Source organism: Echinops telfairi, unplaced genomic scaffold, assembly GCF_000313985.2.
Source record: "Echinops telfairi isolate 266 unplaced genomic scaffold, ASM31398v2 ScPeMD7_7467;HRSCAF=8505_0, whole genome shotgun sequence".
Classification (NCBI taxonomy): domain Eukaryota; kingdom Metazoa; phylum Chordata; class Mammalia; order Afrosoricida; family Tenrecidae; genus Echinops; species Echinops telfairi.
Genome location: NW_022111367.1, coordinates 5,465,360 through 5,478,167, shown reverse-complemented (window position 1 = coordinate 5,478,167; position 12,808 = coordinate 5,465,360). Strand labels below are relative to the sequence as shown.

The following is a 12,808-nucleotide window of genomic DNA, read 5'->3' as shown; positions in this document are numbered from 1 at the left end:
CTGACCTTGCAAGTAGAAGCCCAATGTTTAACCCATTATGCTACCGGACTGTGACTAGATGCTATGAACTATTCAGTCACTTACCGCTGATGTAAGTAGTAGTGCTGTGTACTTAGGAAGGGCGTAGGCTACCACAGTTAGTTAAGATCTCAGGGAAGGGTTTGCAGAGGAGGATAGTGCTGAAGGACGGACAGGGACTGTATGTGCTGTGCCCAGGAGCATCCTGGGCTCTTTAGGCAAAGGAGAAACAGAAGTAAATATTGACGGTAGATTGCAAGCAGGGTTCACGTTCATAATTCAGTCTCTCCTCATAGAAACCCCTAAACATGCATGCATCCTTGATGAAGACATGGTGTGTGTGTGTGTGTGTGTGTGTATGCACGCACGCGTGTGCATTAAATTTGACCTAAAAGATGTTTGCATTCCCATCCGAAATAGAAAAAGGTTCCAGTGTATCCTTACCCTCACCCATATTCGTTATACTGTTGTTTCTATGTTAACCATCCTAGTAAGAGTACAGTGATATCTCATTGTGGTTTTGATTTGCATCTCTTATGACTCATGATGCTGAGCATTTTTCCATGTGCCTGCCTTTGGTGAAATGTCTATTCAAAACCTTTGCCCATTGTATGATTGGGCTGTTTGTCTTTCTGTTGTTAGGTTTTACATATATTTTAGTTATTAGATCTTTGTTGGATATATGGTTTAGGAAGATATTTTCCCAGATGGTAGCCTGTTGTTTTACCGTTTTTAGTAAAGCCTTTTGATGAACCAAAGTTTTGCAGTTTTATGAGGCCCCGTTTATTTATTTTGTCTTTTCCTCGTTGTGCTTTTATTATTTTATTAGATAATCCTCTACTGAAAACTAGACCTGGCAGCATTGCCCTGGCTTGTTCTATGAATTTTATGGTTTTAATCTGCGCATTTAGGTCCTTAATCCGTTTTGAATTTGTTTTGTGTATGATGTGAGACAAGAATTCTATTTGTTTCATTTGTTTTCTCGTGCGTGGATATTCAATGTTCCCAGCACCTTTGACTGAAGAGCCTCTTCTCTTCGCATCCACTGGACTGAGCTTCCTTGTCAAAAATTAGGTCACCATTCATGTGTGGGTTTATTTCTGGCCTCTCAACTCTATTCCATTGATCTAGGTCTCTGTTATTATTCTAGTATCAGACTGTTTTGATCACTGTAGCTGTGTAATATGTATTGGAATAAGGAAGTAGGAGTCCTCCTGATTGGTTCTAGCATTGGTTTAGCTAGCCAGAGCTTCTTGCCTTAATATAAAGTTGAGGGTTGGGTTTCCTCTTTATATAGAGAAAGCTGTTAGAATTTTGATTGGCTTTGGGTTGATCCCATAGATAATTTTGGACATAGGTCTTAGCATTTAGATCATTTTAATGATAATAAACCGATATTTTAAAGATAGTTCCCTTAAAAATTAATAGAGTTCCCTTAATTCCCTATGAAGCAGATTGGTATGTTTTTTTTAAATGTGTGAAATACTTAGATAGGTTCATTCCATTTTTCAGGACACCAGAAATCTTTGACTAATTCCATCTGATTATAGTCTGTAAACATACTTGATATATTTATGAGAAAAATAGATTCCTGATCGGTTTTTTGTTTTGATTATTCCTGATTTTTTACATCATATGCATTTTGAAGAATCACAGCATAGATAAGTGAGGCCTTTTTAAATATTAAATTTGTCTTTAAGCTGGTAAAGGCATAAAATTGCAAACTAATAAGGCTTCTTTTCTTTGATTTCAGTAAGATAAACAGTGAACCCTGTAAATGGTGTCCAAAGCTAAATGGGAGCAGCCATCCTCCCTCATATTTCTTCTAAGAAGTGGCTGGTGGGTTTGAACTGGTAACTTTGCAGTTAGCAGCTCCCAGCACCACCAGGGCCCCTTTAGACCAAGACTAGAGCTACTAAAAAGTTAACTTTTTCAGTAAAAGTTATAGTTTGGGGTCTTTTACAGTAGGCTCCTTATGCGGCTACTATTGCTTAGAATTCACTTATGTGCCCCTCTGGGCTGGATGAGCTTTTCTAGGGTTCTTGTGACCTCTCATATGGAAAGAGATGAATCCCTTTGCCAAATGATGAATTTTATAGGGTTAAAACTTATTTTTTCTTTTTGCTGAAAAATTGCTTAAAATGAGCAGGCTCTTAAGCCTGTTTGTCCTGGGTTCTAATGTTCGTGATTGGGGTGAGGAATATTGAACAATTCAAGACTAGCATGACTTAGGAGGTAAGAAGCACAGCCTCCAACTGGGTCCAGATAGGAACGGACCGTGGGCAGTGCCTTTCCTGAGGCATCACTTTGGCTCCATCATGTTGTTACGTAATAGCTCTGTGTAGGCATAATGTGCTATCGTATGTATCGCTGTTGCTAGGTGCTGGTGAGTAATCTTTAATTCAAATTACCCCATTTGGTAGAGTAGAACTAGCCTATGAGAGCAGACCACCAGGTCTTCCTCCTGTGGCGCCACCAGGTGAGTAAGAACCACCAACCTTTCGAGCACTTAACCATTGTGCCACCAGGGTGCCTATGCCGTTATATGTAACTGTCCATTATCAAAGCAAATACAATTGCATATGATCAGAAAGTAGGAGATTAAGACCTAAACTTTTAACCTGGCTGTTAAGACCCTGCCTGTCCCTTTGATCTTCTCTACAAGCTAACCACCCTGGTCTCTCTCAGCCCCTTTTGCAAAGCATCCTCCCAGCTGTCTTTCTAATCTCTGGTGCACTGTCATTTACCAGGGGTTGGAGCTACCTGGTACAGCACTCTCATAGCACTACATGCTTCTCTTCCTCAGCCTTCACACACATTGCTTGTTTAAATAATCACTATGTCTGATATTTCCATGTTTGGTCTTCCCCGACGAATTGCAAGCCCCATTCTTGGAGGATTCCGTTTATCCACTAGTCCATCTCCATGGCTGGTGGAGAGTAGACAGTCAATAAGGAGTGCTTGAATGGTTGCATAGTCACTGGTGTGTGTTTGCCATGCTTCTCATTGTCACTTGCTGTCTGCTTTGTTTGACAAGACCCCTGAATGGTTGGACAGTGACTCCTGCCAAAAGTGTGACCAGCCTTTCTTTTGGAACTTCAAGCAAATGTGGGACAATAAGAAAATTGGCTTAAGACAGGTTGGTGATATGAATTTGCATGTAAATGTATGTAATAGTGTGGAAATAACTTGCCCTTATGATCTTAGGCGAAGTAGCAGGCCCTGGCGAGAGTTATGGTGGGGTAAATTCTGTGAGTCCTGTTTGGACGACATTAGTTTCACTCCCTTTATCTTCTGTAATCTACTGCCATTGAGTTAATCCCAATTCCTAGCAACTGTACATAGAGTTTCCAAGGCTATCAGTCTTTATGGGAGCAGACAACCTCATATTTCCCCCTTGGAACACCTGGTGGGTTTGAACTGCTCACTGTGAGGTTAGCTTCCCAATGCCTGACCCATAATGAACCAAGGCTGCTTGTTGCCTACTGTAGCTCATTTTTAATAGATTCAGATTGGAATGTTGTAGTGATTTGCTCTTAGTTAGTGTGAACAGGTGTTACTTTAGCATTCTAGTACCATCTATTAAAGTACACTTAAAATTTAAATGGTCTTGCTTATTTAACTCATATTAGTACCAAATCACGAAATTACATAGGTGGTATTTATTTATCTTTAATTATTAATTTTTACTTCATCTCTCTTGCTTTTAGTTATTTAGTTATTTGTAATGCCGTATTCTCAACCAGAGTCCCAATGTTTGATTAGCCTTCCTCAAGAAAATCAAATGTTAGTCCACATAGATTGACCATGCAATAAGTATAGGCAGGAGAGTGGATCTGGTTTCCGTTTTCATCCATGTTCCTTTTCATCCAGCAGCTTACTCTTGGGGGATGGCAGCCCCTGGGCACATAGCTGTAAGACAGCCTGGCCACTGGTGACTCCTCTGGAATTCCTAGAGTCACATTTGGAACGCACCCAAGATAGAGGATAAAATAAAAACTCACTGCCTTCTCATCAATGCTGACGCACAGCAGCCCTGTCAGACAGGGGAGACATGCTCCCGTGGGTTCTGAGACTATAAGTCTCTATATGGGTAGGAGGGCTCGTCTTTTCCAGACACTGGAGAACGGAGTAGAACAGGAATGTGGCTCAGTCAGATGTGTTTCCCCGACAGTCTTTGTCCTGAACCAACAAAGTACGAAAAAGGGTTTTCCTTCGGATTTTCTGGGCCACCCTTGTCTAGCCTTCTGACATCAATGATGTTGGTCACCCCTGAATCTACCCAGGGAGGGTGAAACTCAGGAGCCATAATGAACACCTGCCTTCTTGTCCTCCTCCAGCACCACTGCCGCAAGTGCGGAAAAGCCGTCTGTGGCAAATGCAGCTCCAAGCGCTCCTCCATCCCCTTGATGGGCTTCGAGTTTGAAGTGCGGGTCTGTGACAGCTGCCACGAGTCCATCACGGATGAAGAGTAAGTGTCAGCAGTCGGCAGAATTCTCAAGGCCAAGAAGGCTCTAATTTGAGAGCTGCCCTCAGTGCGGCAGCATGGCTAATACTGCCTTACTGCGTGCAGGTTTAGAATCTAGACCATGCAAGGGTAAGAGCCCTTCTTTTCTACCACAGGATTTGTGCTGTCTTGTGAGATACGGAGGAGATGCTCAAAGAAGTTCTGTTTGTGTGCTCCTCAATCCCCAAAGTGACTACTACACAGGCTACGAGGGTCTTGTCACCAACTCTTTTGTCTGCCTATTTACTTAGGAATTGCCCACAAGGGCAGGGCCCAGGTTCACTTTCTGGCCCAAGCTGGTGTCTTCCCAAGAGTTAAATAATTAAGTTAGTCCCCAGAGTTGGATTCTTAAATGATGGAGCCTTGTTTACATTGACCAGGGAGGTGGATGCTAGGGAAGTGTTCTACTACCATTCATTTACAAAGGTAGAAACTTGCCTATCAGATTAATACAGGTCATATTAAGGCAAGGAGGGCATTAAAAGAATGAATAGTTGGTGGCTGTGGGCCACCTTTCAATGAATGCCCACAAAGCTAGGGATCCTAACCACGGTCGAACGACCACCAATTTCTCAGCCTTGGCATGGCCACCATTTGTTTCTTCTCACACCAGGAAATTTCAGCCTTAAGTCCAAGGACTACAGGGAATTTTGAGGTCAAGGTCAGTTCCTTCAGTGGGGTTTCCTTGTCAAGTCCTTCTAGTGTAGCCTATGAGGAATGCCATGTTCCCCGAAAGGACAGAATTTAAGATCATGGTAGTGGTGTGGTTTTCGGAGGCTCGGATAGACCCTAATTCAAAATTGTCTCGCCAGGAGCGCAGTGCCGGGCTTCCTCTCCCCTTGGGTTGCCTGTATTTGTTGTAGAGCAGCCTGCCTTGTGGGAAGTTGCTCTTCCCCATTTGTCTGCCAACAGACGTCTAAATGCCTCCTCTGAAATCTCGAGGCTCCCTCCCTAAGTGTAGCTTTCCAGGAAGGCTCCCATCTCATTCCTGTGGAGTGTTCTGTGGATTTGGCTCAACCGCATCTCAGTGTTGTATGGCATCAAGTGGGTGGTTACAAGAAACATCCTCCTTTCTTCCTACTCTTCCATTCACAGCCACCCCCCCACTCTGTTGATAATAAGACCATTTTAAGCATAAATGGGAATTGTGGTGATCATTTCGTCTAACAGAATTAAACCAGACTACTCTCAGGGAACTGGAGATGAACAGTGCACCCAAAGCCCAACTCTCTCAAGAGGCTTTTCTGCTCTATTTTCTCCTAGCCACCCCTCCCCACCCTTCTCCCTTGAGTAGAGTCCCCTCACTTCCCAGGGTTGTGCAATTCGCTGTGACATACCACAGAAACTCAACAAACTTTGAGGAAATGTCTTACGTGGGAGTGGGAGGGTGGTGGTGGGTGCTGTTCAGTCCAAAATCCAAAGATAGGCAGAGATGAGCCAAATGCAGGTCCAGAGCCGGAAACTAAAAATGCCTAAAAGTTACAACAAATCTTTGCTTTCGCCAAAGCTCGGTCATGAAATAAAGGTCTGGCTTTCTGGGTGCGGTGATGTGTGTTAGAACTGTATAGTGGTACCATTATATGTCCAAGGAAAGCAAGAGCATTCTTTGTAATTTACCAAGAATTTCCTTTCCTTGTGCACCTCCTCTGATGCACTTTTAATGTGTTTCTACTTTCCTGCAACTTTTTAAAGATATCCTGAGTCAATTAATGTAACTCTTCAAGCCATAATTCCTCATATGATATATTATAATTCTGGACTTTATACACCTCTGGCTATAGTCCCATTTTGGAGGGCATTCTCTACTAAAGGATAGGAATTGGGTAGCCTGAAGATCTGGCCTTATAGCAGGTGGACATTGGGCCTCTACTCAAATCCTCCTACAACACAAGAACACTTTGTTCTAATAACCTGGCATTCTGTGATGCTCACCTTCCTGACACGATCACTGAAGTCAAAATGGGTGCACAAGCAAATATGGTGAAGAAAGCTGATGGTGCCAGGCTATTAGTAGATATAGCATCTGGGGTCTTAAAGGCTTGTAGTTAGGGGCCATCTAACAGGGAAGCAACAAAGCCCACATGGAAGAAGCACACCAACCTATATGATCATGAGGTGTAGAACAGGATCAGGTATTAGGCATCAGAAGACCCAAAACAATCATACTCATGTGAACAAATGGGGTGGGAGTGGAGACCCAAAGCCCATCTGTAGACAGTTGGGCATCCCCTCCTAGAAGGATCACAAGGAAGGGACGAACCAGTCAGGGTGCAGTATAGCACCTACAAAACACACAACATTCCTCTAGTTCTTAAATACTTCCAGCACCCTCCCCCACTGCCACTGTCATGACCTCAGGTCTACCTCACAAATCCAGTTAGACCAGAGCATGTACACTGGTACAGATAAGAGCTCTCAACACATGGAATCCAGGACAATTAAACCCTCAGGGACAATCTTGGGAGTAGTGATACCATGAGTAGAGGGGAAGGGGGAGAAAGGGGAAACCGATCACAGTGATTGATGTATAAATACCACCCTACTCCGAGAATGAACAACAGAAACGTAGGTGAAGGGAGACAGTGGGCGGTGTAAGATATGAAAATAATAATAATAATAATTTATTATTTATCAAGGTTTCCCACGAGGGTAGGAGAGTGGGGGAGGGAGGGAAAAAAGAGGAGCTGATACCAAGGGCTCAAGTAGAAAGACAATGTTTTGAAAATGATGATGGCAACAAATGTACAAATGTGTTTGATATAATTGGTGTATGGATTATTATGAGAGCTGTAAGAGTCCCTATTAACGTGATTTATGTTTTAAAAAAAGATCTGGCCTTAGTAGAGGGTGTGAATCAAGCCACGTCCTTTATTTCCTTGAAAGCAATTGTAAGACTCCAACTTAGTTCAAGGAGGAGTCCTGGTAGTATGGTGGGCTATGTATAGGGCTGCTAACCACCAGGTCAGCAGTTTGAAAGCACCAGCCACTAAAGAGAAAGATGAGCCTTTCTATCCCATGAAGAGGTGCAGTCTCAGGAGCCCACGGGGCAGTTCCACTCTGCCCTACAGGGTTGCTATGAATCAGAATCGATTTCATAGCAGTAAGTTTGGTTTCTGGTTACCACAAGGTGGAAGCCAAGCAATCCTTGTTTTTTTTTGGTGGCATCTTTAAGACCCCACCTTAACACAAGGTTCGAACCAAGAAGAAGTCCTAGTTTATATTCTTTCATTCATATTTATGTATAGCAACCATACTAACTGTCATCGAGTTGCTTCCAGCTCCTAGTGACCCTGCAGGACCAGGTAGAACTGCCCCTGTGGGTTTCTGAGACAGTAACTTTACAGGAGGAGAAAGCCTCCTCTTCTCCTATAACAAATATAAATTGAGATCCTTTTTTTAAGAAGTAAGTTTTACATTCATTTGATTATTTTCCACTCATTATACATAATGAGGATATTAAGAGAGTTCTTCTCTCACTGAATTAAAAGAGCTGAGACAGACCTTAGATATTTTCTAGATTAATGCTTCATTTTATAAGTAAAGATAGACCCAGAGAGTTGAGGTGACTTCCAAAGTAAGCATATGTCTTTAATTCTAAAAATGATAAAGTAGCATCTTTAGTGCACTATAGATCTGTTCTACAGATTTCGCTGTGGGGGAAAAGGAGGAAATCGCTGTCTTCAGAGCACCCCCTGAAGACTGGACACTGGAAATATGATTAGAAAGCAGTGAGCCTTTCGTATCCCCTGGCCCGCTGCTTCTAGTCTCTCCTCTGTGGGAGGGTTTGCATCGTCTCTGGAGTGCTTGCCCCTAGGCAGCTTGTAAAGCCCAGTAGTTTAAAAAAAAAAAAAAAAAAGCAGCAATTATAAACTACAAAACAAATAATGTTTATATTTGATTCATTAAAACATTGAGGTACTGCAGAAACCCTAAACCTGCCGTTATACCAGTGAGAAGAGAGAGGCCAGAGGGGCCTTAGGGCAGAAGGACAGTTCTGATCTGTCCGGCGTTTCAGCTGGGTCTTTTGTTTTGACTTTACCATGCAAGCCAAGGTAGCATGCTTTACTGCTGAGTCTTTCTGTGATCAGACTTAATAAAAGCATGGTTTGTTGTTGTGAAGGTTTGTTAAAAAAAACATAGGTAGATATCTTTTCTTTGGGACTTTATGGACTTCCAGAAGGTCTTTTGGAAATTTTTTCCATTTTAGAGACTATAAGAGTGGGTTTTGTTTGTTTGTTTGTTTGTTTCACCTTTTCTTCTTTTTAATCCACAAAGCAGGTCTCTAAGATATAACAGTAGGTCTGTTAAGCGATTTTAGTAATAGGACAAAAATTAGAGTGTAATGTCCCCTCAGCCTCCTTCCTCCCTGTGCCCTTGCCTGTCACCCTTGGAAACCGTCTCCTCTGCTTTTCTCCTTGCAGACGTGCACCCACGGCTACTTTCCATGACAGTAAACATAACATTGTCCACGTGCATTTTGATGCAACCAGAGGGTGGTTACTGACCTCTGGAACTGACAAGGTTATTAAGGTAGGACATGCGCTTTATTTTTGAAGCTTCTCATTTTTGTCTTTATGCGAATACTCAGGAGTGCCCTTCTGAGGTATTGTTCTCCGTGCCAGGGAGCAGTGTGTGAGAGCTCATTGCAGACAAGGCCCATACCAAGCACTTGGCTGGCCACAAAAAAATGGCATGGCTCCTGCCTGCAAGGTGCAGCTAACTATTTGGGATGTACAAGGAGGCTTCAAAAAGTTGCTGGATAATTAAATGATCTTTTAATTCCATTTTTCCATAGACATTTTGAAGCCCCTCATACCCTCAAAGAGAGAGATTATCCAGGCCTCCTGGGTACCTACCCAAAGAGTCACACAGACAAGAGTGATTTTAAGAGCTCAGCAAGGAGGAAAGATAGGGCTGCTAGAGAGGCTTCGCGAAGAAGGTACGATTTGAGCCGAGCATTGACTGAAGAGATGTGAATCAACCAACAGAAATAAACAAGATCTTTTCCCACTGAGATCAATTAATTCAAAAGCCTGAATCCAGGGCCTCTCTGAGGAGTGTGGTAGACCACAGGATCAGCACCACAGCAGTGGCTCAGATAGAAAAGACCACACCTGTGCCACTTCCCGAGACACATCCTCGCTCAGACCACACAGGTCTCCTTTTTGGAGGCAACAATAAGTGCAGTGGTTTAAACAACAACCCCCTTTGGAATCAACTAGACCTTTGTGACTTTGAAGAAGCTTAAGGTAAACTCCAAGGATTGGCGGCTCCTGATAAAATGTCCAAAGTCCATGAGACAAAGTCCTGCTAGCCTCACTTCTAAGAAGCCAGAGGGCCAGCAAAAAATCAGGAAGCCCCTCAATGACATGGCTTGATATGACGGGTGCAGCAGTGGGCTCACCCAGAGCAGCAATTGAGAGGATAGCTCAGGCGTGGACAGTGTTTCATCCTGTTGGTCACAGGGCCCCTATGAAGTGAACTAACTGCACAGCCCCTAACAACAAAGTGAACTCTGAGCCTGGGTTCCTTTGTTTGTCAGAGTGTTTGGAAGATTAAATGAGGTAAGATGTGGAAAGGTTACCACCTGCCGGGGACCATTTGGTGCTCAGCCTTTGTTAGTTCCTCTTCCCTCTTCAGCCATTCTCCATTGCTGTTTGTTGCTGTTGCTCCATCAGCCCCAACTCACAGTGACCCTGCACACAATGGAATGCAATGCTGCCCAGCCCCACGCCATCCTGATCGTGTGTGGCCCAGAAAAGTGTTATAAGCCATAGGATTTTCATTGATTGCTTTCCAGCAGTTGACTTTTAGCCGGATCAAAATTTCTAACTGCCATGGTCAGGTTTTTTGATCTTTATGTTGAACTTTTTGATAGAAAAATATTTTATGATATAGAATTAAAAATTATCTGAGCACAGCATTTAGTTGATTTTTAATGAAAACATATACTTAAAGAAATCAGTTTGAGTGCTCTTTATCCTTAGCGCAATTCGTATTGAATTCCTCACCTATCTTCATTTTATTTTCACAGTTGTGGGATATGACCCCAGTAGTGTCTTGATGATGATGCCTCCTGAGATCAGAAAGAAAAGTCTTTACTAAAGAAACGGTCGTGCTAATAATCCAGATTGTTGCTGAAGATATACAGGAAAGCAGACTCGTGGAAAGAAAAACTGCAGAATCTAGATGAACTTTCTGTATGTAAACTCATGTGTGGTGGTGAACTAGTGACTGAACTCTTGCAACTTACTCATACACTATCAAAGAAGGTATTTTTTTAAACAAATGGTTTATACAGTCTGGCTGTGCTACGTAGTTTTGCGTATAATGAAAAACCTGTGTGGGTGTTTTATTTTTGTATTTTTTCAAGACTTCATTTTACTTGTTGCTCCGTGTGTCAGGGAAGTATCTGTTGAAGGTGTTAGTGGTCATTATAACGTAGTTCCTGTGTTCTCTTCACGTATCTCCATGTATCATGTGGTCGGCATCTGTTTCTTCTCATCTCGCTGCATTTCCTCTAACCATCGTCTGCTGTTCACCAGCGTCTCTGTACTTCACTGCTGATTTGCCATGACTCTGCTTTCATATCCTCTTCAGTGGCAAGATCTGGAAAGCCATCTGAGTGACTTCCCAACTGCCTCCGTGATGCACCTGAAGAATGGTCTGTGTGTCATGGCAGATCCACCGGGCTCTGACCCAATAGAAACGGCCCTGCATCCTGCCTCAGTGTTCTTTGTCTCTCCCACACTAGAAATGCGGGAGGAAGCTGCTCCCCACCATCGTCTTCACACCGGTCCGATGGTTACAACGCAAAGTTTCAGCCCTCAGTGCCTGGATCAATTAGAACTCAGCTGGAACCCCTGGGGCCTTTTATGTCTTAGTTTATTTGCACAGCTCTCTCTCCCCCATAATATTTAACCTGAACTGCAGCAGCAACAAAAAGATCCACATACATCAAGGCCCGGTATCTCTCAGCCGTGCTTCTGCATATGATATTAACTCTGAACTTGAAGGTGTTCGTTACTATAAGATGATTGTCCTGCTCTATCCCTCACCATTTGTATGTTCTTTCTCTTTAAAAATGAGCCTGAAGAACACTTTGTTTTTGAGGGAATTCAGTTGAGCTTAATAAAGTAAGATATTCCTGTTGTAATGATTAACTCAGGATTTTGAAACTCTTATTTTAAAAACTACACTTTATTTTCACCTGCGAAAATAAAATTAAGCAGCAGTGAACAGCACACGTGGATCATGTGCCTACCATTTTCTAAGCACTTTACGTGGACCACCTCATCCAGTCCTCACCGGTCATGAGAGTCAGGGAGGATCACCGAGTCTCTAGGGCAGCGGTTCTCAACCTTCCTCATGCCGCGACCCTGCCATACAGTTCCTCATGTGGTGGGGACCCCCAACCATAACATAATTTTCGTTGCTACTTCATCACTGTCATTGCTACTGTTATGAATTGGGCGACCCCTGTGAAAGGGCCGTTCAACCCCCAAAGGGGTCAGGACCCACAAGTTGAGAACTGCTGCTCTAGAGAATCCCCAGGCTGAACAAAGCCGAGGAAGTAAACAGGCCAATTATTTGACCTATCCCTGCCTCCGTGGTGACTGATTCATTTCTGATATGACAGCATTTTGGTAGTAGACATTGAAGCCTTCTCCCTTCCCTTTCCCTGGAAATCCATTTACATCTTCATGATCAGTAAATATTTTTCGTTTTAACCAGGGGAAGTACTACAAGCCATATTTCATACCACCTCTAACATGATGGTGTGCTCTCTGAGCGGTGATTCTGCTCCTCTAGCACGGGGAATCAGGACTGTTACACACAGCCTGCTTGAGTGTGTCCTGAGTAGCCATGTAATCCTGACTCTAAGGATGTGCACGTGCATGCTCGCGTGCACACCCCCCACACACACACATCACACGAGTGATGACCATATTACCCCTCACTGCCTGTGGTTGCCATCAGTAAAAACTGTTGTAATGACCTTAAGTCCTTTCTGCCTGGTTTCTGTGAGAAAGCTTTAAAAAATGAATAAAATTTAAGATTTTCAAGTATTTTATAGTTTATTTTATAGCTATTCCCAAGATCTGCAGTCACTAAGTTATGCACAGTAGAGGGACTATGCATTAGAAATGAGAAACAATAATGAATTGATGGTTTCTATTCCAAAGCTTTGGTGCCTGGCCTTTATACAGACAGGGAAAGGCAGCGTTAGAGAGGCAGGAGATCAAGCTCCTGGCAAGCCTTGCATGATTCCGGAAGACTCAG

The 12,808-nt window shown here is 43.1% G+C and overlaps 1 protein-coding gene across 3 annotated transcripts in view; it reads left to right on the top strand.

Annotated features, from left to right (window-relative positions):
- Positions 1 to 11,769, top strand: part of WDFY2 (WD repeat and FYVE domain containing 2) — a 206,353-nt gene extending 194,584 nt beyond the window's left edge. The window contains exons 9-13 of one of the 3 annotated variants that reach the window (XR_006679435.1): positions 3,056 to 3,157; positions 4,359 to 4,489; positions 8,947 to 9,055; positions 10,560 to 10,797; positions 11,126 to 11,769. Coding sequence is in view for 2 of the 3 variants with exons in the window: in XM_004704266.2 (XP_004704323.1) it covers positions 3,056 to 3,157; positions 4,359 to 4,489; positions 8,947 to 9,055; positions 10,560 to 10,589 (372 nt within the window). In the remaining variant the exon portion in view is untranslated. Of the gene's footprint in view, positions 1 to 3,055; positions 3,158 to 4,358; positions 4,490 to 8,946; positions 9,056 to 10,559 lie in introns of all 3 variants that reach the window. The other 2 variants (XM_004704266.2, XM_045283770.1) reach the window with 2 other exon arrangements.
- Positions 11,770 to 12,808: the final 1,039 nt, after the last annotated feature.